General features: G+C 43.2%; 1 protein-coding gene across 2 annotated transcripts; it reads right to left on the bottom strand.

Moving 5' to 3' along the window:
• On the bottom strand, window positions 1-25,815 carry LOC111148138 (pleckstrin). Of its 2 annotated transcripts, none has more exons than XM_022504564.1 (9): window positions 25,646-25,815; window positions 15,963-16,118; window positions 15,533-15,714; window positions 13,751-13,842; window positions 10,530-10,714; window positions 8,833-8,937; window positions 3,932-4,015; window positions 2,985-3,054; window positions 1-1,676 (listed from the first exon to the last, which is right to left on the bottom strand). In XM_022504564.1, exons 1-9 carry the CDS (start codon window positions 25,685-25,687, stop codon window positions 1,540-1,542), a joined length of 1,053 nt encoding a protein of 350 aa, XP_022360272.1. In that variant the 5' UTR covers window positions 25,688-25,815; the 3' UTR covers window positions 1-1,539. The 2 variants fall into 2 exon arrangements, with proteins under 2 accessions (XP_022360272.1, XP_022360271.1); XM_022504563.1 differs by having other exon boundaries at window positions 1-1,679; window positions 25,646-25,765.
• Window positions 25,816-26,453: the final 638 nt, after the last annotated feature.

Raw genomic sequence — 26,453 nt, 5'->3', positions numbered from 1 at the left:
AAACGCTAAACATGGTCATGTTTATTTCAAAACATAAAGTTGACTCCATATTAATAAATACTTGTAACACTGAATGTAGAAAAACTAATGTGCATGCTCTAAGAAGACAGCTTACAAAAGAATTAGAGAAAAGGTAATATTTTGCCCCTAGGCCACTGAGAAAACAATCTGGGAGTAGGAATAGCTTCAAGGATATTATGTGCAATTGGGGGAAGGAAAGAGAGAAGGTGACAAAATCAGGAAGAATTTTCTGCTCTCCTTTACTCACTGGAGCCTGAAAGTCAGAAATCTGAAATTGGAAAATGTACCTTGACAGGCATACCTGAGGTTTTTCTCAATTTGGGGTTAGAATCACTAGTTGGTAGACAGGGTCAGAAGTTGAAAACAGGCACCCAATTTGAATCTAGCTCAGCTCACTCTGATTGGTAATGGGTTCACAGGGCCCTGCAGAGGCCAAGCAGGAACAGCTAGCTATAGCTTGTGCCTAGAGCTCAAGGACAACCAGACTGGGGAACTGAAGGCGCTGCAGTGTGGACGGCCACCTCCGTGAGTTCCGTCTAGACCTAAGACATCTCAGTGCTTTGTCTAAGCCCGTCAACCAGTCTGCCAGCCTTCAGCTCAGCCCCTGCAGCCTCTGGAACTGGGGGCTATACCTCAGCCCGCCAGCCCCCTGGGCCCTTCACCCATGGAGGGAACCCATCTGACCACTTTTTCCTGCAAACATTCAATTGAAACAGAAGCTCAAAGATTTGGAGTTCCCCCTCCTAATTATAATCAATGGTAGAGAAATGCTCCGGAAAGGGGCAAAGATACACGCGTCTCAGATTAGCCCCAAAGGGGAGTGAAAAATGCCTGCTATGGGTAGCTTCAGGGCACGGAGAAGACCCTCGGCTACACCTGGCTTCCTTGGGTCATTTTCCCAGAAGATAGAACTTTCCAGGCTGTAGTAAGTGATGGAAGGCTTCAATCCAAAAGCTGCCACTGGGGCACTCGCTTTCAGAAAGTTTCTGGTCAGAGTGAGGAAGGAAGAAGAAAGCTCTCCTTCATGATACATGATCTAATGGCCAAGAGCAAGAGAAGGTGGCAAACGAGAACAAGAGGTTTACACCTACCCCCCTTAGTACAGACTGGGAACAGATTTAAAGGGAAGAATGCGTTGGGCTCCAAAGGCCAAGACGGAGCCCAGCAGTGACACCTACTACTTACTGGGTGACTAGAGACATTTTCACTTCCATGGGTATTAGAATCACAGGGCTTTGGGTTCTGAAGCTCAGGCCTGGAGAGTTTAAGCAGAGAAGCCAGGCCACACAGCTCGTTACATCGGCTTGGGGGGAAACAGAGAGGCTTCAGTGAGCAGTGTGGTCGGTGCAGGTGAACAGGACGCAGTGTGTGGTTAGTTACATTCAGAACCTCTGCAGACGAAAACTTCCCAACCCTGGGCCCTTTCTCATTGACGTGTCACCAGAAGTGGACAGGTCCTGGACCGAGCTTCTCCGTGGGGTTCCCTTCGGAGAGTGATGACAAGCAGCAGAAATGTTTTTACTTCCCAGTCCGGGAGGCCACCTGGATGGCTTTGATCCACTCAGTGCGCTCCTTGGGGGTGGCCGCTTGCAAAAAATAGTGAACTTCGTCCGCGGTGATGATCTCAAAGAGATTCTCTTCTTCACTCTTCCTGACTGCTGAAAAAGAAAGTGAATGACAGCGCATGTGCTCCGGAAAGGCCGCCCGATTCACCCTCCTTTTGCAAGGAGTGTAATTTTAAGTTTTTTAGTGTTCTAAGAAAATTGAATATGTGGTTTTCAAACTTACCATCATTGTATGATCATATATATTTATTGTATAATTATATATATAGTATTTATATCGATAGGTACATATATGATTCTGTGCATGTGTTTGAGTGTGTACGCTTAAGAAATAAGCAAAATACTCAGGCACAAATGTTTTCTTTTATAGTTTACAAGAAAACTAGATTTCTCACTTTTGCACACCAATTGTGTCTAATGAGTACCTCTAATAGTGCCTACTGAGTACTTTTCCTCTGCCCATAATATGAACCAAGAGCTGGCTCTAATATATTAAAATGAAAAACAAAACCAAAAACCCAAACCCACTTCCATTACCACCACTATAGCCTGGACTTGTTTTTGCACAGGCTAAGTTACAGTCTCTGCTGAAAGAGCAAAAAATAGTAAACTGGCCAATAGTGAGACTTAAAACATTGACATCAAATAAAAAATCATCATTCTATGAGGACAGGAGGGTGAGCAGATCAAGGAGTAGTAAAAACCTAGTTTTTGCAGCTGTAGTTTTTCCCCATCAGCCTCTATAATCCATAAACTTAAAATGACATGGCAAATCCAGGGCTGGGCTGTCTAAACCACCTCTCCCCTGGGAGCCCTCATTCCGGCACCTGTGACATTGGCATGCACCTGTATGGTCATTCCATGCAACGCATCATTGACTTGTGACCTGGGACGCAGAGGTCACTGGTGTGACCCCTCATTCCAGACAAGGAGCTAAGGCCCAAATTCATTAGGTGATTCACCCAAGACTAGCACAGACGTTAACTATCAGCCAGGTGCATTTTCCACTCACTGCACAAATGTTCCATTGGCTGTGGGAGACTTCCTGGTCTGGATATGACAAAGGTCCCCTTTAAGGAAAGTCATGGCTCAATGACAGGCCTCAGGAACAAACAAGTCTCTCCATTTAAGCCAGTTCCGAGGGGAAGGTTTTCTCCTCAGCATTGCTCCAGGATTTACTCAAGGCATCTAGAAAGCCACTCCTCCTCTCCAAAGCCCAAAGAACCAGGGCAGCATCTGGGAGAAAATAACTCTTGGCATCTCCCAGATGTTGAGGCAGAAATTCATTCCTGCTTAGGCTGATTGATTAAGTGACTGATAGCTGTTGGCTCTGGACGCCCAGGTGTGGGAAGGAAGCCTGAACAGATACACCTCTCTCGAACAAAAATTCATTCTTACCATCTGAGCTGCTCTCCACAGAAGTCACCACACAGCCTCTCAAGTGAATTGCTCCCAGAGGATCTTCCCCCTGGAGAAGAGAGGAGTCCTTAATGATGTTCCCAACAGATGAATATACCTTATCCCATTGGCGCAAAAGCCCCATGAGCTCTCTCTGCTATGGAGTAGGGCACCCGAATGGGTAAGAGCAGAAGGAGATTGAAGAAAACCCCTTCCAGAGCGTCCACCCCCCACTTTACTCCAGGAGGCCAGACAAGGAGACACGCGTCAATCTGGGCTCCCTTTCTGGAGCAGAATGCCAGGGCAGGGGGAAACACTGCCTCACCACACCCCATGAGAGAACTGCTGCATGTTTCCAGAGCTCTTTGGCCCCCCTGCTACTGACACAGGACCATGACCCTCGCAGGAAGGAATCAAAGAGCCCAGTGCTGCAAGTGGAGGCTAAGCACCCAGCCGGGACAGAGCTATCTGCACACTGCAGGGTTGGCTCTTTTTATTAAAGAAAAAGCCCCTTCTGAATAGCCACAGCCCACATGGCTGGACTTCCCCGATGCTCTCATCTGAATTGGCCCAGAGGACGGATTATCACTTTTTTGTGTGATTTTAAGATATTAAGCCAAGAACAATGAATCGGACTGGTTGAATTGCTCTGAAACTATCAGATCGGGACAAACAAACAAACAAACAAAAACTATGTTGAGTTGACCAAGTAAATGACAATAGAGTGATATTTTCTTTCAGCCCTGAGCTTATGCTGGTCTCAAGGCCTAAGATTTCACATCTTCACAGTGAGAGGAGAGAGGAAGAGGGACTGGAGGGCAGGAAGAAAAGGAGTGGGGGTGGGGGTGAAGAGAAAACGCGGAGAGAAACCAGGAGAACAGGAGGCCCAGAGAGCAGATACAGCGGAGGCTCTGAGCGCAATGGGTTTGGGGGCCCCAGGCTCTCACCCCAGCGGGGTCATAGTAGTGCAGGTACGCGGGGTCTTCTCTCAGAACGAACTTCCTCACTTTCCAGTTTTTCCTCCTGTGCCCCTATATCCAGGATCAACATAAGAAGAGGAATGGTGAGTTCTTGGCATCACTCTGTACACACAGTATCTACCTAATGAGTTTTTGTTGAATTGAAAAAAGAAGAAGAAGATAAACTATTATCTCCAGGAGAACCAGGACCCAACCCAGGTCTTTGTCAGGGAGACAGCACTAGGGCCAGTGAACAATTTGGATGTTACGATATTATGGATTAATCATTTCTTTCTGTTTCTAAAGATTTTATTTCTTTATGAGAGAGAGAGAGAGAGCACAGGCAGGAGGAGGAGCGGAAGGAGAGGGACAAGCAGACTCCACGCTGAGCACAGAGCCCAACTTGGGGCTCAACACGTGGTTGAATCCCAGACCCAAAGATCGTGACTTGAGCGGAAACCAAGAGTCAGGCGCTTAACTGACTAAACCACCCAGGTGCCCCATGGATTACTTATTTCCAAGATTGTCTTCCAGCTCTACTATTATACAAGATAGTACTATATACAAGGCACATACATTGTATGTTATTGAGTAACATGGGGATATAAAGAGATTAACACATAGCCCTAGTCTTCAAAGAGTTTATAACCTATGTGGAAATATAAAATAGTAAATGTCCAAATCAAGTAATTATTATGGATGATGGATTTCAAGGGAATTATATGTAGGATATGCAATTGTGGGTTTGGGATGTCGAAGAGAGACTCATAAAGATCTGAACTTACCCACAGAGGATACACAGGAGTCAGATGGGTGAGAAAGAGGTAGATAGGAAGACTTGACAACAAAAAAGAGCAGTGGGAACATACCAGGCATATGCAGACATTGGTGACTAAGACCAGTCTGGCTAGAACACAGCGTTCATGAGCAACAGCAGAGGAAAATTTGGGAGAGTGGAAAGAGACTTAAAATACAAGGTGCGGGTCATTGCTGATAGCTTCTGAGTCAGAGGGAAAAAATCACAATCATGTTTTAGGAAGATGAATGTGGTGACCATATATAGGATGGACTGATGAGCCAGGGGAAAGAAAATAAGGTAAAAAGGAGGTCGTTAGGGCATAATTTCAACAATCCACACATAGAATTACTAGGAACTAATATCAGGTAGCAGCAATGGAAATGGGAAGGAATCGGCACTGTGTCAGACATGATGAAAGAGAATAGGACCTGGGCTTTAGCAACAGAATGATGTCATTCAGACTGTGAGGTTGGAAGGCAGCATTTGTGTCTTGTTTACCTTTGTTCCTCCAATCCCCAATCCTGTGCCTGGTATAGAGAATCTCACCCCAGAAACTGCTTTATATCTGTTTGTGATTGCCTTGAATTACCCAGTTTCTTCAATTAGCTTGTAAGAATTTTTTAAAATGTCATGATAAATGACATTTCCCATGGAAAGTTCAAATCACGAAATATCTCCAGTAACAAAAATAGATATATATATATATATATATAATATATATAATATATAGATATAGATATAGATATAGATATATATTACATTAGAAGATATATAGTTCTAAAGCACCAAATATTGACAAGCACATATATAAATTTTCCAATATTTTTCATTGTGCTCATGTAGAAAACAGTGAAACATTTATGGTTTTAGCAAACAGTGCCTTCTTTATAATGTCAAGTTAAAGGAGTTTAAAGAGAGCTTTCAAGAATGGGTCTAAGTTATTTGGCCAAGCATTTGGTCAAGGAGCTCATCTCCAAAGAGGCTTTTACTTGCCTGAAAGATGAAAGCCAAGAAACTTATAGAGTCATAAGGGAGAACAGAGAATATTTCTATCTAGATATCATATCTAAAATAGCTTTTGCAAAGCATCAATTTCTAAATTCTTTTTATGAATTCTTGCTCTTTGCCTTAGCTAATGTTGCCCACTAGTTGAGAATACTCAAGTTTCTGCCCTACGCCATTTCCTCCTGACCTGGGGACACACATCACAGGACCTCTCATGCAACCACTGGGTGAATAACAAGTTCTTATGAATTGTGGAAGAGGAAGGTAAGAGGAGGATGTGAAATCAGCCAACCCTAGCCAGCTACCTATTGCCTTTAAGCCCTCACTGACATTAGAATGTGATGCATTGAGAAGTTTAGTGTTCTTAAGTGGGTGTCTGGCCATCCTTCATTTAATGAGTATTCCCTGGGGGATTTTAAGGAATGTGTGCATGCTTGGAATTGTTGCCGATCTGCCAGTTACTTATATTCAATTTCATCTGATCTACAAAGTTTTATTATCTATTGTAGACTAAGGATGCTGAACTGTGCAACAGATATGAGAAAAACACATATAATACATTGTCCCTCCTCATCAAAAAGCTTACACATGGTAGAGAAATTAGATATTTTATTCATTGTCACAACAGAATGAATTATATTAAAGGGATTATCTTGAATATAATTCACAATCATTCATCCTCAAACTTGCTGCATCCCCAAGTAGAATTATTTCTCTGGGATGAGAGAAGTGGGAAGAATGGGGGAGGACTGATCTCCAGGTGGACACAGCTACTTCCTGCCTGTGAGGTGTGGGACACAGGTATCCTTTTTCATGATAAGCCTCTACTCACATTAACCCTGGCTAAATGCCAGCAGCTGACATAGAGTGGTTTAGCTTTGTGACACTTGAAGAAATTTTTGCTAATTCCCTCGGGTGATTCTGATATGAACCAGGTTATAAACAACTAAGTTAAGAGGTTGGAAACATTAAAGGGAAGCCATCAGTCAAAATAGGAGAAGTTTCTCTTCCCTCTCCCTCCCCCAAAAATTGGAGGAAAGAATATTGTAAGTGAACAACGTTCCTAAGTACACATAGATTTCTGTTTTCTTTATGTGAAAAGGAGGCTAAGAGGGATGACTATTTAAATAGTGGTATTTTGATAACAGGAGAAATTCGCTTTTAAGAAAAAGGCCAGGGGCGCCTGGGTGGCTCCGTCGGTTAAGCCTCTGCCTTCAGCTCAGGTCGTGATCTCAGGGTCCTGGGATCGAGCCCCACATTGGGTTCTCTGCTGGGGAGGGAGTCTGCTTCCCCCCCGCCTCTCTCTGCCTGCCTGTCTGCCTACTTGTGATTTCTCTCTCTCTCTCTCTGTCAAATAAATAAACAAAATCTTAGGAAAAAAAAGAAAAAGAAAGAAGGAAAAGAAAAAGGCCAGTTCTGTTTTTCTCAGCCTTGGCCACACATCAGAATCACTTGCAGAGCTGTAAAATTCAGAGACTGATTTAATTGGCATGGGGTGCAATTTTAACAGATCCTTAGAGGATCTGTTAGATCAGAGAACCACTTATTTGCCTTAGCTAATGTTGATGACCTCATAACCTAATAATGATAACCTCAGCCAATTTTTTGACCATCCAGGACACCCACTGGGAATGTTTTGCCCAGACATGACTTCAGTCCAGCCCAGACTTTGTCTCCCCTTTCAACCTTCATGTTTAGTTTTTTCAGGGCTCCACACTAAACTAACACTTGTCAGATCAACTAAGTCAATAAAAGTCACAACTGATAACAAGATAGAATTAGACAGAATCAACAACATAAAGAAGTAATGAAATTCCTTCCCAAGTTCCTCTTGTCTGAACATCCACCTTCCAGCCCCTATAATCAAAGAGCCGGGAACACGGGAACATTGGGCAGAACCAGAGCAAGCTGGCAATGGACAAAACAGACAACTGCCAGAACCTTCCCTATCAAAGATTAGCCCTGCTCCTATACTTAGCTTTAATCTGGTTGGTGATCGCTCTGTCATAAAAGTTGTTAGAATCACCTGTGAATTAATTCTTTCTACATCTTTGCTGTAGTATCTCTTAGGAGCCTGTTTTCTCAAAACCTGATATTAAGGTCAGTTTTTCACATGAATGCCCCACTTTCCCCAGTGAAACTCAAAATCTGTGTGTATATCTCATCTCAGCTAGTCCAAAGTTCTTTTTAAATATGACTATAGGCTCAGCTTTAGTTCTTTCCTCTTCACCCTGCAAGTTGGAGCCCTTTTATGAGGTAAGCTAAATCTCAGTCCCATCCTTTATACACTAAGCAGTGCCTTGAAGACAGCTCACCACACAGCTGGGAAGGTAAAACCCTGGCTTTAGAATGCAGCTTTGGTTTCTATGATACCATATGCTACTATCAGTTTTCTTACCCTGAATATTCCCACGTCTTCCTGCTGCTTTCTCCTCTACCAGGTGCCAGCCCTGGCTTCCCCACCTAGCCCCAGCCCTTGCATTCTCTTACTTTTTGACATCCTATGCCTTAGCCTCTGGTGAACAGCTAGAACTCTTCAGTCCACCCCGACCACTGCCTCCCAGACTGACAGTGGCCTGTGCCTGTGGAGACCTGTCCTCTAACCCCATGTCCTACCCACAGTCTGGAATATGACTTTCAGTCATACATGATCCTCTCCTGAGTGTGGCTTGCTCCTGTTTCCAGGTCACTTTGCAAAAAAGAGGGATAGGCTTTTCCTGTCCCCTAAAGGGGAAGTACTTTTCCCATGAAACCTCTCTGTCCTCTGGATGGCTCCTTTTCGCCAGTGGATTTCTCCCAGCTCATGAAAAGGTCAGTATTTTTCTTGAAGCATCTTTTTTCCCCCACGGTATTGATAAAAGAAGAATTTCCAGATTTCAAGGTGTATCTTGTACTCTACCTGCCCCAGTCCTCCTGTCCTAATACCACTTTGATCATCTCCTCGGCTTTTTTTGTCTTTCCCTCTGCGGGGTTCATTCTCTCATTGAGTATTGGACAAACAGAACAAATACCATTTGGTAACACAGAAGTTAAAAGGACCTGGTAAGGGGGAAAAGACAAGAAAGGGATAGTGGGAGCCACTCACCTGCTTCAGTAAACATCCCTGCTTGATAATGACCCCTCTGAATTCTTCTTTCAGAATCACATCATCATCACTGGAATTCTCTTCACAGAAGAACCCACTGTCTGGCTGTTGGGAAACCAGATAGCAAGTCTGTTTACTGGTCTAAGGCAGATGGCTACTTGTACCTTTTCCTTTCTCTCTCTCCCCTCCAGCCCCTGGAGTAGGCTCCTTTTCTCCTTCCTACTGTGGTTCATACCCCAACCTAAACTTTAAAGGTCTTCCTTGGTGAGCACATCTCCCTCCCCATTTCTTATCTCTAGCTGCTTGTTTCCTGTTGCTAGATGTTCTCCCTCATCTCCACTCAAGTGTCACCTTGTCAATATCCTTTCATTTTCTTGGGTTCCCCAAGCCATACTCTAAATCTCTCTCAGCACATTTCCTTCTTGCTCAAAGCCTTCTTTCTCTTGGCCCCTCAAGGCCACGTTCTTGAAAGCAGAGTTGGCTCATTTATAAGACACTGCATGACACAATTTCCATTAGGAGCTTTACTACTTAGCGCCTTCTACTTTGAGAAGGCCAAGAGCATGATGGGTCCATTCAGCCTCATGTTCTAAGGTCAAGAGGGAACTGGGACTCGCTCAACTATACGTAAGTAATGAATCATACAGAGGAAGAAGAGCCCACTCTGGGGGGTATTTTTAGAATCCCACATTTAAATGGCTATAAAAACCAGATTGAAGGTCTGGAAAAAAAAAAAAAAAAAAACCAGAAACTGACAGTGGAACTTCCCCCAAAGTGAAATGAAACTTTCTCGGAGATATTCACTTCATTTTTGTAAGAAGGTGGTTCTCTTAAGTAGCTTCCTAACTTTTGCACTCAGACCCCAAATTGGAATAAAACTGCCAAAATCCCCCTAGAAACCCACGGTTCCTGGCTTTCTCATATGGTGCAAGATTAGGTCCTTTGTGCAATGTAGTGTTTCCCAATCTGGGGTAAGCATACATGCGAGATAAACAAGATGACTCGGGGAGAGGACGTGGATGAACACATTCTGTGTTAGTAGTGTATTATAACACACATTCGGGAAAATACAACTAGTACATTGTGATTTTATAGAGCTCCCTCTAGAAAGGAAGCTCCCTGAGGGCCACAATTTTGGCACTTTTTTTTTTTTTTCACTGTTGCATCTCCTTTGTCCAGGAGAGGGCCTAGACTGTACTAGGGCCCAATACGTTTTTATAAATGAATTACTGCTTAGAATAAGAATATAGTTTTAAAAGTCAATTAAAAAAAAACTATTCAAGTAGGGGCACCTGGGTGGCTCAGCGGGTTAAGCCTCTGCCTTTAGCTTAGGTCTTAACCTCAGAGTCCTAGAATGGAGCCCCACATCAGGCTCTCGGCTCAGGGGGGAGCCTGCTTCCCCCTCTCTTTCTGTCTGCCTCTCTGCCTACTTGTGATCTCTGTCTGTCAAATAAATAAAATCTTTTTTAAAAACTAAAAAAAAAAAAAAACTATTCAAGTAAACAACATTTTTCTCTAACCTGATTCACTAGATATAGCAGGCACTGTGGAGGAAGACAAGTCAGAGACACCTCACTGCTCTCCATAGGGCTGGGTCCTGTGCTTAGCCCATTCCAATATAAATTAAAATCAACATAGAATCTGCTCGGAGCAGCCCCCACTACAGGACGAGTGAATGGGTAGCATTTCTGACTTACAAAGTAGTAGAAGGCATCGGCGTTGTCCAGAAAAGGGTTTTCAGCGATGCCGTCGGCTGCATTCTTGGACAGTTCTCCCGCGGGCTGCAGGTACCCTTCACCCAGCAGCGAGGAGGCAATCATGAGGCCTTCCTGGCGATTCCGAACAGAGTTATTGGACACCAGCCAGTCGATGACACAGTTCCCTGGATGGGATCATCAGAAGGAGGTCAGTGCTCCTTACCATAGTACCAAAGAACAAGCCACTGACAGTCACCCCTGAAAATTTTCCAGAGGACCCCTGGGTCTGACTTGTCCCGTGTTCCCTGTTATTCCAAGAAGGAAAAATGAGATCAGTGGGATAAATATTTGGAAACAAAAGGCACCTCATAGAAGGTTTTTAAAAGCATCAACATACTCCTTCAGGAGCAATGCATCCATCAAAGAAATAGGTCTTAACTAATTCCCTCGTTTACTCCATTAATGAACAGACACTTATTGAGCGTCTACTAGGTGCAAAGCACAGTGATGGATACTGGGGACGCTCCCTCGGATGATCTGAAAGGAAGAGATAGGATATACTTAAGGATTGTAACAAGCCATCTGCCATGGGTCAATGCAGTGCCATGGAGCTACAGGGTCAAATATGCAAGGTGTGGAAAGGAGTGGTAGGGTAGGGGGGGCTGGTGTGCACAGCTGGGAAAAGATTCATAGAGGAAGTAGCACAGGGCTCAGGCTTAAAATATGAGTAAATGTTTGCCAAGCACATGAAACAGGGAACCAGCTCAGGCTGAGGGAGCAGCAGCGTGGGAACAGAACCACACAGGCATGAAGCAGTCCCTTTTGGGGGACAGAGGGAAGAGCTGGTGAAAAGAAGGGAAAACAAGAGAGAGGAAGGCACAAGGTGAGTGGGAGCGCTTTGATGGCATATTAAGAAATTCGGCGAAGAAGAACCATTGACAAGTTTTTAGCAGAAGAGAACATGATCAGACACGCATGGTCCTAAATTAAAATTTGATCACGTCACTTGCAGGGTCTAGTAGTGACCTTGAAAAGGCATCTCACCAAACTTCTGCCTCAAGCAAGGACTGCAAAGGATAAAAGAAAATTGACCCAGCAATTGGATTATTAGCAGGCTACAGTGAAGCTTTATATTAAAAATGGCATATTCTAGGGGCGCCTGGGTGGCTCAGTGGGTTGGGCCTCTGCCTTCGGCTCGGATCATGATCTCAGGGTCCTGGGATCGAGTCCTGCGTCAGGCTCTCTGCTCGGCAGGAGGCCTGCTTCCCCCCTCTCTGCCTGCCTTTCTGCCTACTTGTGATTTCTCTGTCAAATGAATAGATAAAATCTTTAAAAAAAAATTAAAATGGCATATTCTGTACAAATGTAGCCAACCAGGGAGTGAAGGTAACTGGCAACAAAGTTCTGGGTCATCAAAACAAGAGTAATAGGATATACTATCTTTGAAACAGGAGTTGGTTAGTGAGCCTTCCATATATGAAAGGTATTTTACCCACTTTTCTTTTGTTAAAGGATAAACTAATAAATACTACCTTTCTGCTCTTAATCTGCATAGCGACCCTATGAAAGAGTTAAGGCAGTAGTTACAGACCCCACTTAAGAATGAGGAAATTAAGGCCTAGGTTACCATAGGCCTGAGTTCTACCAGTAATGGCCCTTTACTCAAGTGTTCTAACCCTAGAGTTCATATTTGCTCAGTCAGGCATGCTGAAACTTGGAAAGAAAATTTCCATCTCCCTATCACCCAACATTCAAGATCTTCCTTATTTGTCAGCAGTGCCTGAGTCCCAGTCTCTGGTTTCTCCACTGAAACCACCAGGCTCCCACATGAAAACTTGACCCCACAGAAATTTCTAGAACCTACCCCGACCTTTGGTGGACAGGACTTCAGAAGTTCTAGTCCTATAGTCTGGGACTCAGTAACACATTACACAGGGAATAAGTATGGCCTGGACCTTGTGCCCAGAACCTCTATTTCAGAACCTCTTCCTTATCCCCTTCCTCTGCTAGAGGATCTGTCTTAGTGACATCACTCCTGCTCCAGTTAGGGCCCTGCCTTGCTCTTGTCAGTTCCCCTTACCACTGTCCACAACTTGGTATCTTGATCCGAAATTTCAGCCCTGACTTTTCTGGTGCTATTAGGGTGTAACCTTAACTCTCTGAGACTGATTTCCATGGGATACACTACCCTCCTGTAGATCACACCTCCACCTTCCTGACTTGGACCTGAGCCATTTTCATGAATTATCTGTTGATTGCACATCCCCTCAGATTCTACGTCTATTCTATCTCCTCAGAGTTTTCCTCTCTTGATCTCTTCTGTCATAAGTAAGGCATGCCCAGCTTCTAACAACCTGGTCCCAAACTGCAGGTCCCATTTAGCCCCCTAGTGAACCATGAGCTCTACCAACCTGGTCATTTTCTTCTTCTGGATGCATATTCTGGATATCTCTGCCCCATAACTTTGTCCTCACCATGTGAAATGCGACCATCTCTTTGTGTAAAATTTAGGCTCATACTTCTGTTCATCCCAACAAACCCCTGAGTTCTTTTTCTTTTCTGAACTCAGAATTGTCTGTGCAGACATGTGACCTCTTAACACCATATAGTATTTAGTGTGACCAGGCACTGTCCTAAACGCATTATGTGTTTAGCAGACCTATAAAGTAGATGCACTATGATTACCCCCATTTTATAGACAAGGGAAGGGAAGCCCAGGGAGGCTAAGTTATTGGTCTAAGGTTTTACAGCAAGTGAGTGCCTGAGCCAGGATTTGAACTAAGGCAGTCTGGCTCCAAAGAACATGTTTTAATGTCTATGCCATCTACCTAACTATCTAAACTCTTGCCACTTAGTACCTGACCCTGCGTAGCCTCAGGCATCTCTAGTATTGCCACTTAACTATTACATTGTGTGCCTTGATTCCTGTTTATTATCTTGTTCAATTCAGTGTCTATTTAAACATAATGTCATTTATTTGGGGTGTGGAGACGAGACAGAGATTAGCTTGAACTCAAAAACTTTAGCTTGAACAACAGAGTTCTTTCCCACCTCTCTTTTGGTTTCCACCCTGAGAAAGTTCAAGTCACATGTTCATCTATCTGTGTTCTATGATCGCACTCACCCACCAGGCTTCACACCCACTCCCACACACGAGGTTGAGTGAGAACTACATATTGTCTTCCCCGGGTACGCCGTTTCAGACTTGCAAGGCCTTTTACCTGTGAAGCAGTGATTAAAAATCTTCTTGTCCTTCTCTAGATTCAGTTCTTTTATTCCTTTCTCTGTATCTTTCATGGACAGGTACAAGGCACTGTGCAGAGATAAAAAACAGACAGGTGAGTGAGGAGCCTTTCAGAGTGGCGAGTCCTCTCTGGGGGTCGCCATCTTGGAGAGGCTGGCCGTGACCACAGGCTTCCCCCATCCTCAGGTGGTTCCTGAGGCTAGTCTCTCCAATGGCGGATCATAAGTAAGGGGTTGGGTTCATATTTGGGTGACTCCGTGACTTACAACATTGAGCAAAATACACAGGAAGATATTTTAAGTCTCTTACATTCATTAAGCTCTTTGGTGATTTAATTCCTAGTCCCGAGGTAGAGAATTATCCCAGTTAGGTGCCAAGATGAGAGGTTCTCAGGGCCAATTATCCATACACATTCTAGGTGTTTGATTGCCCTCAGTCCTCGTGTCTCAGTTCTTTCAGTGTCTTTTAAGAGACCATCTGTTGTTGATAATTGTCTCCAGGAAAGTGAATGTTTTGACTAAGCTTTTTTCTTATTCTAAAAATTATGAGAGATGGCAAGTTCTCATTTTTGTACTTGAAGTAATAAATTACAGATGGCCTTATCAGAGAAATTGCAGACCACAAAATAGAAGGCCACTTTCAGGGATCCTGTAGGTCCAAGGAGCACAGGCATCATTCCCACTTAGCACTGACAGCTGTGGCCAGAAACATGGTCATCTGGTCACCTGACAACACCTCCCAGCAGCTACAGCTGGACAGGGCACTGCCTCTTGGGTCTTTACCAAAAAGCTTTCTTGATGAGGGGAAGTGCTTATTGTCCCCTAGATCAAAGCACAAACTTTATTAAATCCCTATGATATATTTTATATGTTTAAATCCCTATGATATGTCTTATGATTAAGACCTGTGTTGGACTTGCAGAAGGGGTTTCTTCACTCCCATCACAGAACCCCTCCCCATTTTGTAAACAGAGTCCTTGTTGGACATGTTAATTGTTGGACATGTTAACATGGAATTCCTCCAGGCAGGGCTCCTATTTCAGGATATGTTCAACATAAAAGCAAAACTAGCAAGGAGTGAAGAGACTCTGGGGAAACAGGCTCATGTGGTAGGAGATGTAAAACATGCAGGAAGGAAGAAACCCTCTTCCTAACCCCGGCAGACACTGAATTTACCTGTGAGTCTCTGAAAACCTTTAGGCTACACTACCTAAATTGCAACTACCACTTGCAATTCCAAATCAGCCAACATATAAGACCATTAAACCAAGTCAGGACATCACAGGCTTCTGCCCAGAATGGGTGTTCGCCTTGACTGGCTCTTGTTGGCTGCGTAAGTGCATGAACTTGAACTTGAAACCTTACCTGCTTTGACACATAGCCCCTGCCTTTTCCTACCTATCTAGAAATCCTGAACTTTACTTTCAAGACTAAGCTATTATGGCCACTTCATAAATACAATTATGCATTCTCTCTCTCTCTCTCTCTCTCTCTCTCTCTCTCTCTCTCATTCCCCCTCTGCCAAGGTTACACAAAATGAGGGAGTTCATACTCCATTAGCCTCCTCTCCTCAGCTGCTAGGCCTTGGAGAGGTTACGATCACTGCTTCAGACTGTATCAACTTGGAAGAGTGGTTACAGCCTTCAGAGATGACCAAAGCAAGCCATGCAACAGGATCTGTTGTGAGATTTCCATAATGGGGAGGTGGGGGCATGGGTGTATTGAGGAAGGGGTGGAGGGAAGCAAACACAGAAAATTACCCTAAGTCAACAGTTTCTGGCAATCGAATGGACCTCCTGGTGGATTTCCTTGCAAACTTTTGACCTCCTTCAATGCATTTAATGGCTTTCTTGATGTCCCGAACCCAGGCATCTCTCTCCTCCAGGAAGGCTGCCTGGAAGAAGTGGTCCTGCTGTTTGGTCGTAGTGATCTTAAACACAAACTAAAAATCAAAACACATTCCATTAGGAATGATTCCTTTCAAAGGGCTGAGTCCCTTATGAAGCACAGCAGTTGAGCCAACCCCATTCTGGAATTGCTTGGCCAACAGAAACCCAAATGCCCGGGTTGGAGTGTGGGTGGTGGTGAGAGGGACAGACCCAGGAAGCACCATTCACATGATAGGCTGTGCATAGGCTTAAAGGTCAGTGCGTGACAGGGTGTCTACTGTGGCTAGTGATGTTGACTCACCATCCTTTTGCCAAAGTCTTGACAAGGGCTAGTCAGTGTGCTTCCTTTCAGGGGAATCATTCCTTTGGGGCTGTTGTCACTTTTCTTCTTATAGAATTCAATTCCATCTTCTAACAGTACAACCCACATAGGTTTCCAGGTGTTGAACACACTTCCCTATAATGACAACAAAAGGAGCTGTGCAACAATGTCTTCTAAAACTGTTCTTTTTTTTTTAATATTTTATTTATTTATTTGACAAAGAGAGATCACAAGTAGGCAGAGAGGCAGGCAGAGTGGAAGGGGAGCTGAGCAGACAGCCTGATGTGGGGCTCGATCCCAGGATGCTGGGATCATGACCTGAGCCTAAGGCAGAGGCTTTAACCCACTGAGCCACCCAGGCGCCCCTTCTAAAACTATTCTATAGATGGTGTATAACTTGACAAACAGCCTAGCTTTAGCCAGTGTGGATGCAGGTGATGCACACTGGTGTGACAAGGCTGGTAAGAAAGCAGCCTTCAGGAGAGAAGGGGACTGCCATTCAGATGGAAATTTAAAAAGAAACAAATTTTTAAGATAAAATGTATACACAGCTATAAGCAGGTCTTGAGCTTCCCATGGGCCATTACCAAGGGAATATGGTATGGCTCTCTATTCTCTTTCTTGGACAGTTCAGGCTGGCTTTCTGTGGCTTCTTTTCTGCTCCAACTCTGCCCACTGTGTTCTTTCCACTTAGGGATTGCAAATAGATCTCAAGTGCCAATTCAGACTGAATAGTAGCCGATGTCTGAGGCCAGACTCACTGGAAAAGTGTCATAGTCAAATAGCTATTTCGACCAAGGGCGTGGAAGCCGTAAGTGGTGGCATGGTAGCTGCAGTTATTCCCGTCCTTTGGCCTAATCAGATTTTATCTGAATACGAACATCAAGAAGAGACTCAGAGATCGGCCTTGTGTATGAGCATGGAGAAGCTGTATGAAAATCACTTGCAAAGTGCCCTATAAAGACAGAGTGAATGAGGAAAATCCTTACTTAGAATGTTCTCAGTTGGGATTAATGCCAAGCACACAGTAGCAATAAATTAACCATTCTGACTACATCAAGAAGGTCTCTTTCTTCTCTCTATTTTGGGAGGACTTTGGAAAAGGAAGAGGTTCTTTGCTTCTCATCTTTGAACCCACGGTGTCTCCTTGTCATGACTACCACGAAACAGGATTATCATCCAGTTCCCAGCAGATCCTGCTGCTTATCTTAAAATACAAAGAGCTTCTATATAAAGGTCCAGTTGCCCAAAAGGAAGACTATTTATGCAATGAAGATAAATACTTGCAGGACTAATCGTTTTGCTTGTCCAAGTGTTTCCTTTGTTTTAGTTACTGAAAAAATAATTTTAAATTAGAACACACTATCTCTTTTCTGCACAGGCAGAAGAACCATTCGTATTACCACTGGATTATTTCCCTGTTTAAAAAATAGGCTATGTCGGTGGCGGGGTGGGGGTGGCCTGGGTGGGTCTGCCGGGTCATGATCTCCAGGTCCTGGGATCAATCTGCATGTTGGGCTCCCAGCTCAGTGAGGAGTCTGCTTCTCCCTCTGCCTCTGCTTCTCCCCACTGCTTGTGTTTGCTTTGTCTTAATCTCTCTCAAATGAATAAATTTTTAAAAAAATCTTTGTAAAAAGTAGGCAATGTCAGACCCATGCCAACACATGAAATCACAATACTTCTCTGTTTTACATCTATCTGAGAGAAACTCCTATTCAGAATATAAAGAGCTCCTGCAAATCAGTAAGAAAAACACAATCTATTTTAAATGGGAAAAAACCTGAAAGAGACTTCTTATTAAAGAGGATATCAAAAAAGCCTCTGAAAAGGTATCCAAAATCATTTTTCACCAGGGAAAGGCAGATTAAAACCAAATGAGATACCTCTACACACCCACAAAAGTATCTAAAATTAAAAAGATTGAGAAAAGCAAGATTTGGCAAGGATGGTAACTGGAACTCCCATACATGGCTGACAGGAGTGCAAAATGGTCCATCCAGTTTGGAAACTGTGTAGAATGTCCTAATTCTTAGAAGATATATGTTGAAGTACTTAGGTGTGAGGTAGCATGATGTCTGCAACTTATTCTCAAAGACCTCAGCATAAAAATATGAGTGAGTGTGTGTGTGGGGGGGGAGGTGTCTATTTATAGAGATATAGAGGTAAAGAGAGAGAAAGCAAATGCACCCCTGTGTTAACAATTGATAAATCTAGGCAATGTGTTATTTTTCCTATTTCTCTGTGCATTTGGAATTTTTCGAAGTAATTGGGCAAAATTAATAAATAAATGAACAACCCATGACACTACTATATATTAAAATTTGGGATGTAATTTTAGAAAAATATGGTACATCTTAATAAAAAACAAAATAACTAAAAATAATCAAAGACATATTCACAGAAGTAGGAGTAAGAAGTTGGGCTAGATGACTGCAAAAGTGCCTTTCAAGTCCAGAATTTTATATCCTACCTCAGGCCTAGCGAAGACTTATAATGGCCATAGTCGCTCAGAGCTTTTGACCTTGGAACTGAGAGAAACTGGGAGAGGTCAGCCTGCACAGCATTCCTTCTTTGACAATTAAAACAAAGCTACTCCAGAGCCATTGGGTTTTCTTAATTCAAGCATAGTAGCCTTAGGGACTGGGTCAGGCAGGGCCCTCAGAGGAGATTGTGTCCTCTGGGATTCAGGCTCCTGCACAGCGAGGAGGCTGAAGTTCCACAAAACAAAAGAAATCTGACCATTTATAAAGTTGAAACTTTTCTTCCAGGCTTGGTAGTGGTGAATTAGGTTAGGGTCGTGAAACTGTGTGGGCCCTCTCTCCTCTCAGCTATTTCTGCAGCTGCTCGCTGGAGTCACCTGACAGCCCTTCTCCCTGGCCACCCCCATATTTACCCCTTCTGTCCCCAAGCTTCTTGGTGCCCATTCAGTAGCACACCTGGGAGTGTGATCATGGAGCGCCCGTGCCAGAAAGGCACTTAGGATCATCTACCAACACTCATCATACAGGTAAGAACATGGAGGCCCAGTGAAGTGACTGGGCCTAGTTCATCTGCTCAATCTATGTGGACTGTGATCTGAATCCAGGTCTGGTTCTCAATTTTATGCTCTTTCCATTTTCCCTCAGATGCCATCTTCATTACTGTTCATACATAACTGTGAGCAATTCCAGAATCTAAATGAAAATGTTCATCATCCTGGGACTGGTATAGTTTTGTGCACAAGAGTCTGACAATACATGACACCAAAGGAAGAAATCTTAAAGGACAAGATATTTGGCCATATAAAAATTATACTTTTATACTTAAAAAGAAGGGGTGGCTCAGTGGGTGGCTCAGTGGATTAAAGCCTCTGCGTTCAGCTCGCGGGTCATGATCCCAGGGTCCTGGGATCAAGCCCCGCATCAGGCTCTCTGCTCAGCCGGGAACCTGCTTCCCCCTGCTCTCTCTCTGCCTGCCTCTCTGCCTCCTTGTGATCTCTGTCTGTCAAATAGATAAAATTTTTCAAAAGAGTTATAAAATGTATTGGTGAAGATGTGGGGAAAGGGGCATGTAAAAAAAAAAAAAGGAGCTCTGTGAGTCAGCAGTTTGATGTGGGCTGTCAAAAAAAATCCAAGTCATTTTTGACTCTATAAATAGAAGCATAGGATCTAAAGTGATGAAAGTAATATTCTAAGTTTAAATGGAGTATAACCAGTAGGTGACTGGATCTGGAGCTGAATAGCCCAGGCTCAAATCCCAGCTCCACTACATTCTAGTAATGTGATCTTGAGCAAGTTTTTAAACCTCAGTTTCTACATCTGGCTAACGGGAATAATGCTACTACCTATTTCTTAGCGTTATTGGGATATTAAACAAAATAGTCCATGTAAATTGCGTAGGGGAATATCTAGAACATAGTAAGCACCCAATAAATACTCCTTACTCCCTGTTATTCTGCGCTCATAAGTGTACCTGGAGAATGATCCTCAGTTCAGGAAATCTCAAAGCTGCAGCTAACCGGGGCCTGTTCAAAAGAGGGTGACAAGCTGGCATCTCTCTCTTGGAGAATTATTGGGGGAAGCAGCAAGGTTTGGGCCCAAAAGGGGGCAGGCAGAGCAGATGAGGACTGTCTTCAAAGGTGTGAAACATTATCATAGACTGTTTGGAGGCCTAACAGGTAGAGGTTTCAGGGGAAGAAAAAAAAAAAAAAAACAGTTTGCTGCATAACTTAAGGGAGAAATTTAAATTAGTGAGTTCCCCATCACAAGAGGTATTCCAGCATTCTTGTTAGTGAATTGGTAAAAGAAATATAAGCCACAGATGGGAAAGGTCAATGAAATACTTATTTAAGTATTCAATATGCCTTTCAACCCTCAGGTTCTACACACTATTCCAAAAAAACCTATTGTCTGTTCTGTCCTTGAGTCTTCTATTTACAATGCCCTGTCAAACCTTGGGTGTCACCTATAAGCCAAAAACAAACACATGTTAAAAACATTTAACACGATCATCTAAAACTGAATCCTCCACTGGAGATGTTTTCTAATACTTTAAAAGTTACTATAATATGGGGCCCTGATTTTTGGGGTCTATTTCAGGCAAATTTCTTTCTTCGAGACACATTCATTCAACACATTATGATAAAACAGCTCCTGTGCTTCAGACCCTGGCCTGGGGGTTGGGGTATAAAATTGACCAAGAGGCTGTCTGTCCCCACCCTAAGTGGGGGTTGGTGGGGGGAGGACCTTGACCAACACACAAAGTGAAGCATGCTTTGTATAGCTTCGCTGAAAGAAGCCACCACTCACTGCTGTGGGTTGGGGCAATTTGAATTTGGTGTTGCGAACCCCTCCCAGACACCTCCCACAGAGTGCAGACACCTTTAACTTCCTTCCCCTTCCCCTCAGACTTCTCTTTTCATATGTTGCCGCCTCGCTGGAATTCAAAGGCAATCCTATTATGAGCCAAACTATGTATCCAACTAAAACAGAACTCTGAGTAAGTATCACCTATCCTTCCAGACGCATGGGATGTGTCATTTTAAGTTGCTGTTGTATTAAAGTCCTGATTTCTGCTTCCTCATCAATTGTATCATCTAGTTTTCCAGTCTGATCTGTGAAATCACTTGTATGACATGTTGATTTTGTACCAGATAAATGGTCCGTTTGTACCTATTTAAATTCTTCCAAGGCAAGGAAACTAATCTGTTCAGGAGCATATTTTTTTACATAAGTAAACCCTCCTAAATTGGACAATTTCTCAATAAAAACATGAGGTGAGCAATAGAAGAATGGCACCAAGTGCTCAACAGAATGATTTCTGGAGTCTCAGGGCTTCACATTCAAATCTCAACTTTGCTTCTTCCAGGCTGTGTGGCCTTAGCCAAGTTATTTAATTTTTCCAAACGCTTTTGTCTCCTCACCTATAAAATGAAAATAATTAAACACCTACTTCCCATTGTTGCAAAGGTTAAATGCAATACTATATTTAAGGGAGATACATATTTAAGCTAAAGGGCTTAGCACAGAGGCTAGCTTAGAGGAGGTACTCAAAAAATGGTAACCATATAGACAGGTAAGATTTCAGTTTATAGGCAATAGTGTGAAGGTTGTCCTGGGCACCACCCGTCATCACCGCAACAGAGCTCCGGAGAAGAAAATCACTGCAAAATGAGCCCATGAGGGCCACAAGTAACACGGGCATGGCTCATGACCTTGAGGCCGCACTGCTGAGTTGCAGAATAGCTCTGCTACTTAATAGCTGTATGACCTTGGGCAAGGCCCTTTGCCTCTCTTGTACCTCAGTTTCCTCTTCTGAAAAGTAAGGATAGTAGTTGCACCCACTTTGTGGCGTTGTTATAAATATCAAATGTCTTAACACATTCAATGCTTCCATCTATCTTTGCTGCAAGGTAAGGACCACCTGGGTTAGCTATTACGATGGTGACAAATCAACAAACGCAAATTGCTGGGACTTATTTTGTGGTACGTGTCCGGAAGACAAACAAGGTTGCTGTGCGAAAGAATTCCTGGGCTGGGACTCCTGACTCTCCTGTTCTCTCGCACCCTCAGCTTTCTTCCTTCCACCTCAGTTTTCTACCGTCCTTCTCTCTCCGGCCCAAACACCCCCATCCTTCTCTTTCCCACCACCCCAACTCCTGAGCTTTCACCCAGCCTCACAGACCACCCCAAGCCCGAAGTCACTCTTGGGCTCTGCCCTGCTGCGCAAAGTGCCTGCTGGTTGTTTGTCCATCTGTCAACAGCAGTTTGCTCCAGAAACCGCTAGGAATGAGGTTGGTTTGGAACATGACTTAGTGGAGTCTAGCTTATTCATTGCATGGAAACTGCTCCTCTCTCTCTCTCTCTCTCTTTTTAAAGTTATGATTGATTATAAACATACCCGGATTATTAGTATGGTTTCAAGGACATTCAAAAGATGTCTAGATTTATTGGCTGGAATCAACCCCTCATCAGAGAAAAAGGGAGGTTGAGGTTACTAACCCCACTCTTGCCCCCAGTGCAATATGTCCAGGCCCCACTCTAACTCTGGTAAATCTGTCTAACCTCCCTTTTGCTGGCTTGGGTAAGCCTGCCTTTTAGAATGCTACGTGGATCGATGAGATGGTGGGGTTTGCTGTTAGGAAGCCTGGATTTGAATCTCAGGTCATCCTCTTACTAGCGGTTTAATTGTGGGCAAGTCACACAGTCTCTCCAAGCCTCAGTTTTCTCATCTGTAAGATGGGGATAAGGATACTATCACAGAGGATGATTAGGATTGAATGAGATCATGGTCATACAGTCGTTAACTGCTATATGGTCAGCTCAAAGGGCTTTTTTTTTTTTCCCTTAAAGTCAAAAGTGACAAGACCCTGGCACAAGGAAATCTACATCTTATTAAGAATGAAAAATTGCAAAGTGACAGAATCATGTATCTTCCCTCCTTCTCTAGCCATCATTTCTATTTAAAGACCTTAGGCAGGAGGCAAAGCAGGAAACCGGAATGGTAGACTGTGTATACTTATCTTGCACTGAAGAAAAGCAGGAACATTTCATAGTCGATGCCATTGACTGTTGACCCCAAGACTTCTGGCTTGACAAAATCCTTCCACCAGCATTTCTAATATTGTATTTTGCCACCCAAAAAATCTTATCTCCAATAAAGTTATTTCACAAAACAAGACAGGGAAAAAGATACTCTTTATCACTACACAAGTATCTTAAACTGCATAAGAGAAAGAAGTAAATGAAGGGAGATTCATTGCTTGTCATGCTCTAACATCAACAACTATAATCAAAGCATCTAACAGCCTTGCCACAGAAAGATTTCCATGGTCCTTTCTTCACTATTAAGTTGACAACCAACCCAGGCATCAGTACATATATCCCTGTTAGCATCTAGAAAAGGACCCTTATCTACTGAAGTATATGTCAATACTGATATAAATAATCATTGCCACATATATAGCACCTACTGTATGCTAGGTTCCTGACATATATAGTTTTTAATCCATATATATGAGGTAACTGGAAGAAGCTTAGTGTCTAAAAACATTACTGGGAAATTCTGCTTCAGGTGTAGTTCCCAACGAAGGGAATATTTCTGAACCAGACATTTCTTCAAAATGATAAATTAGAGAGTCTTAACACATTACAACAAAGACTGTTCAAAAGTTTCCAGAAAAAAAATGTAAAAATTACATTATGTTACATTATATTTCATTATAAATTATAGACATGAGAATTAGGAAGATGGAAATTGTGGAAATATCAATATGAAATTTCACTATGCTTTCTTTCTAGGTACATTTTCTAAATTGGCTTTTATAAGCCATAACCTGAGAGAATTACTCACACTGATTAAAAACTATTAATATAAATCTGTAAGTTTGACAAACCTAACTCGTTCATCCCCATTTTCTCATGGGGCAGCCTCACTTATCTCACTTAGTCTTCTCATTTATGGAGTTTAAAATGTGAACACACAAACTAAACAACAGCAATTTTCACAGCAAAATGTTTCCATTCACTTGCTCTTCTCTAGACATTAGCCCAAGCAATCAGGAAAGAAATGCCACCATTAATTATTACTCAACATCTAAAGAGAATGTTGGTATCTATTGCAAAGAATCTGCATACACCTGTGTGTGTGTATATATATGCGTCTTTTTCAAAGCATGTTTCAAAATAGCTAATGATGCTATGCTAGCTAAAGAGCAAATGAGCTGTGGGCTCCTTTATTCTCCAGCACCCACTTACAACTCTCGCTGCCACAAATACATTACAAACCCTAACCCACATTACACTGACTCTAAGAAAAACTTGGTGTATTGGACAGAGTTCAGCACCATGAGTCAGAAACCAAAGCCAGCAAGTGGGTTTCTGGTGTCAACTGTCACAGCCATGTGACCTTGGGCAGTCACCCAGCTTCCTGGTCTCAGTTTCTTCTCCTGGAAATGGGAGAATGAGGCCAGGTGGTCTAAAGTCCCTTCTAGCTTTAATTTATTTTTCAAGGTTTATTTGTTTATTTGAGAGAGACAGAGAAAGCACAAGCTGGAGGAGAGGCAGAGGGAGAGGGAGAAGCAGGCTCCCTGCTGAGCAGTGACCCTGACTTGAGACTTGATCCCAGGACCCTGAGATCACGACCAGAGCCAAAGGCAGACACCCAACCAACTGAGCCACCCAGGTGCACTCCCCTTCCAGCTTTAAACCAAAACAGAATCAGGCAACAATGTGTGCCGCTTAACCCCCTCATAAGTAGAACATTTTAGGCCAAAATGTTAAGCCAACAGATGACCTAAAACAGTTACATTAGGTGCTCATTCAGTTGAAAAGCTGGGCATCTGAACGAATGTCCTGAATTCAGTTCACTTCTGACAAGCTGAGCTCACATGGCTCATTGTGAGAATATCTGTTCACAGAGGTGTTGCCCACAGGATGCCAACCAGTCCTGTGTGTGAATTCACATGATGATATGACATACACCCAGCATTAGGGGAAAAACAAGCGGTGCTAAGAAAATTCAATTTTTTGATCATACAAGTGAGACTAAGCTTTTTTTGAGTAAGCTTGCATCCCCATTCCCTAATCTTTAAAATTACTTCCTACTACCTTAGCAGTACATTATACAAATTCACTCAGAATGGTGAATGAAGAGATTTGAGCCCAATGTAAGAAAAACATAAGGTTTTTCATGCATTTTTTAGAAGATGACCCAAGAAATAAGATACAGTTACAGTGTCATATCAGCTTCCATTTAATCCTTTTCTTTTTCCTCTCCTCCATAAATAAATAATAAGAGGAGGAATAAGGAATAATCTCATTGAGTAACCTCTACAGCAGAAGAGTGTGAGTCTTCTAGCATAATAAACACACATGGCTAGCGACAAAAACACTCTAAATCATGATTTAGATTTTGCTGAGGTCCCCACCTTCCGAATCAGTCCCAGAAGATCAAGCTGTGTTGATGCCTGAGCTGAACTAGATTACCTTTAAGAAACAGAACGCAGTGGAATGTGTGCTGGCTTCCCTCCCAACACTCTACAGGCTGTCGTGCTCTCCGGGGTCACCCCAATAGGTTCAGCATAAAACATTCTTAAAGTGAGTGGGTAGAGAGTCCAACGCTGGGCACCAATCCTCCCCAACCCTATCTTAAGTGATACCCTTGTAGGTGGTACTTCTGCTTACCCTCTTCACAAGGTAGCCCTCTCTGATCCGTTTTGGTTCCATGTCGGTTGGACAATCAGACAGCCAAGTCCTGTTCTGACAGACAAGTTCTGACAGACAAGTTCTGTTAGAAGCCCAGCCTCCTCTGAGAGCTGAGGCAGTTATGGGCCGCTTTTCTAAAGTGAGGTCCCTTTCACAATTTCCCATCTGCTGGCGATCGCATGATCACATCCTCTTCCCCTCACTGGGTGGAAGACAGAATGAGGAACTGCAGACAGAAAAAACCCCATTCTTTACTAAGATGGGAGGCTTACTAAGAAGGCAGATGGGTTGAATATTTACCCCATGTAGATTTTATTATCATATACAAAAACATTCTCCTAAAGAGGGTAGAAAAACAGAACAGTGAAAGGAAGAGGAAAATGAGCAAGAAAACCTCATTTTGTTTAGTTCTTAGAAGAAACCCATGGGGAATTTTATTACTGTCTTTTTCTTAGTGATAGGGAAACTCAGGCTCAGAGAAGAAAGCAGTTGACTCAAGGTCACACAGCAGGTTAAGAGGTGGATCCAGAAGAGTAAGGAGGGACCTCACCAGGTCTGCTACCTCACATCTGGCCTGAGAACTGGGCATCACACAGAATGGTAGCCCACAGTAGACCTATAAAAGGAAGTCCACAAGCAAACATGTTTGAGAAATAGTCCATAATGGTACCAGCTTTGTGACTCCCCTTCAGGTGAACAAATTAAAGACCCTCCCAAAATACTACAGCAAAGAATCCTACTGAAATGGCGTTCAATCCTGTGTTTCCCAAACTTACTTGGCTACAGA

This window comes from Enhydra lutris, unplaced genomic scaffold (assembly GCF_002288905.1).
Source record: "Enhydra lutris kenyoni isolate GAN:26980312 unplaced genomic scaffold, ASM228890v2 scaffoldscaffold18, whole genome shotgun sequence".
NCBI classification, from domain to species: domain Eukaryota; kingdom Metazoa; phylum Chordata; class Mammalia; order Carnivora; family Mustelidae; genus Enhydra; species Enhydra lutris.
This window is presented reverse-complemented; position numbering and strand designations above follow the sequence as displayed.

Bases quoted from the DNA above. Each gene is read 5' to 3' on its own strand.
- LOC111148138 (XM_022504563.1), bottom strand. From the start codon at position 25,687: ATGGAACCAAAACGGATCAGAGAGGGCTACCTTGTGAAGAGG. The intron at 10,715-13,750 runs GTAAAAGGCCTT...GATCCCATCCAG, and splicing joins TTTTAATCACTGCTTCACAG to GGAACTGTGTCATCGACTGG. The intron at 1,680-2,984 runs GTAAGAATGAAT...TTTCTTTTTCAG, and splicing joins TGTGGAGAGCAGCTCAGATG to CAGTCAGGAAGAGTGAAGAA.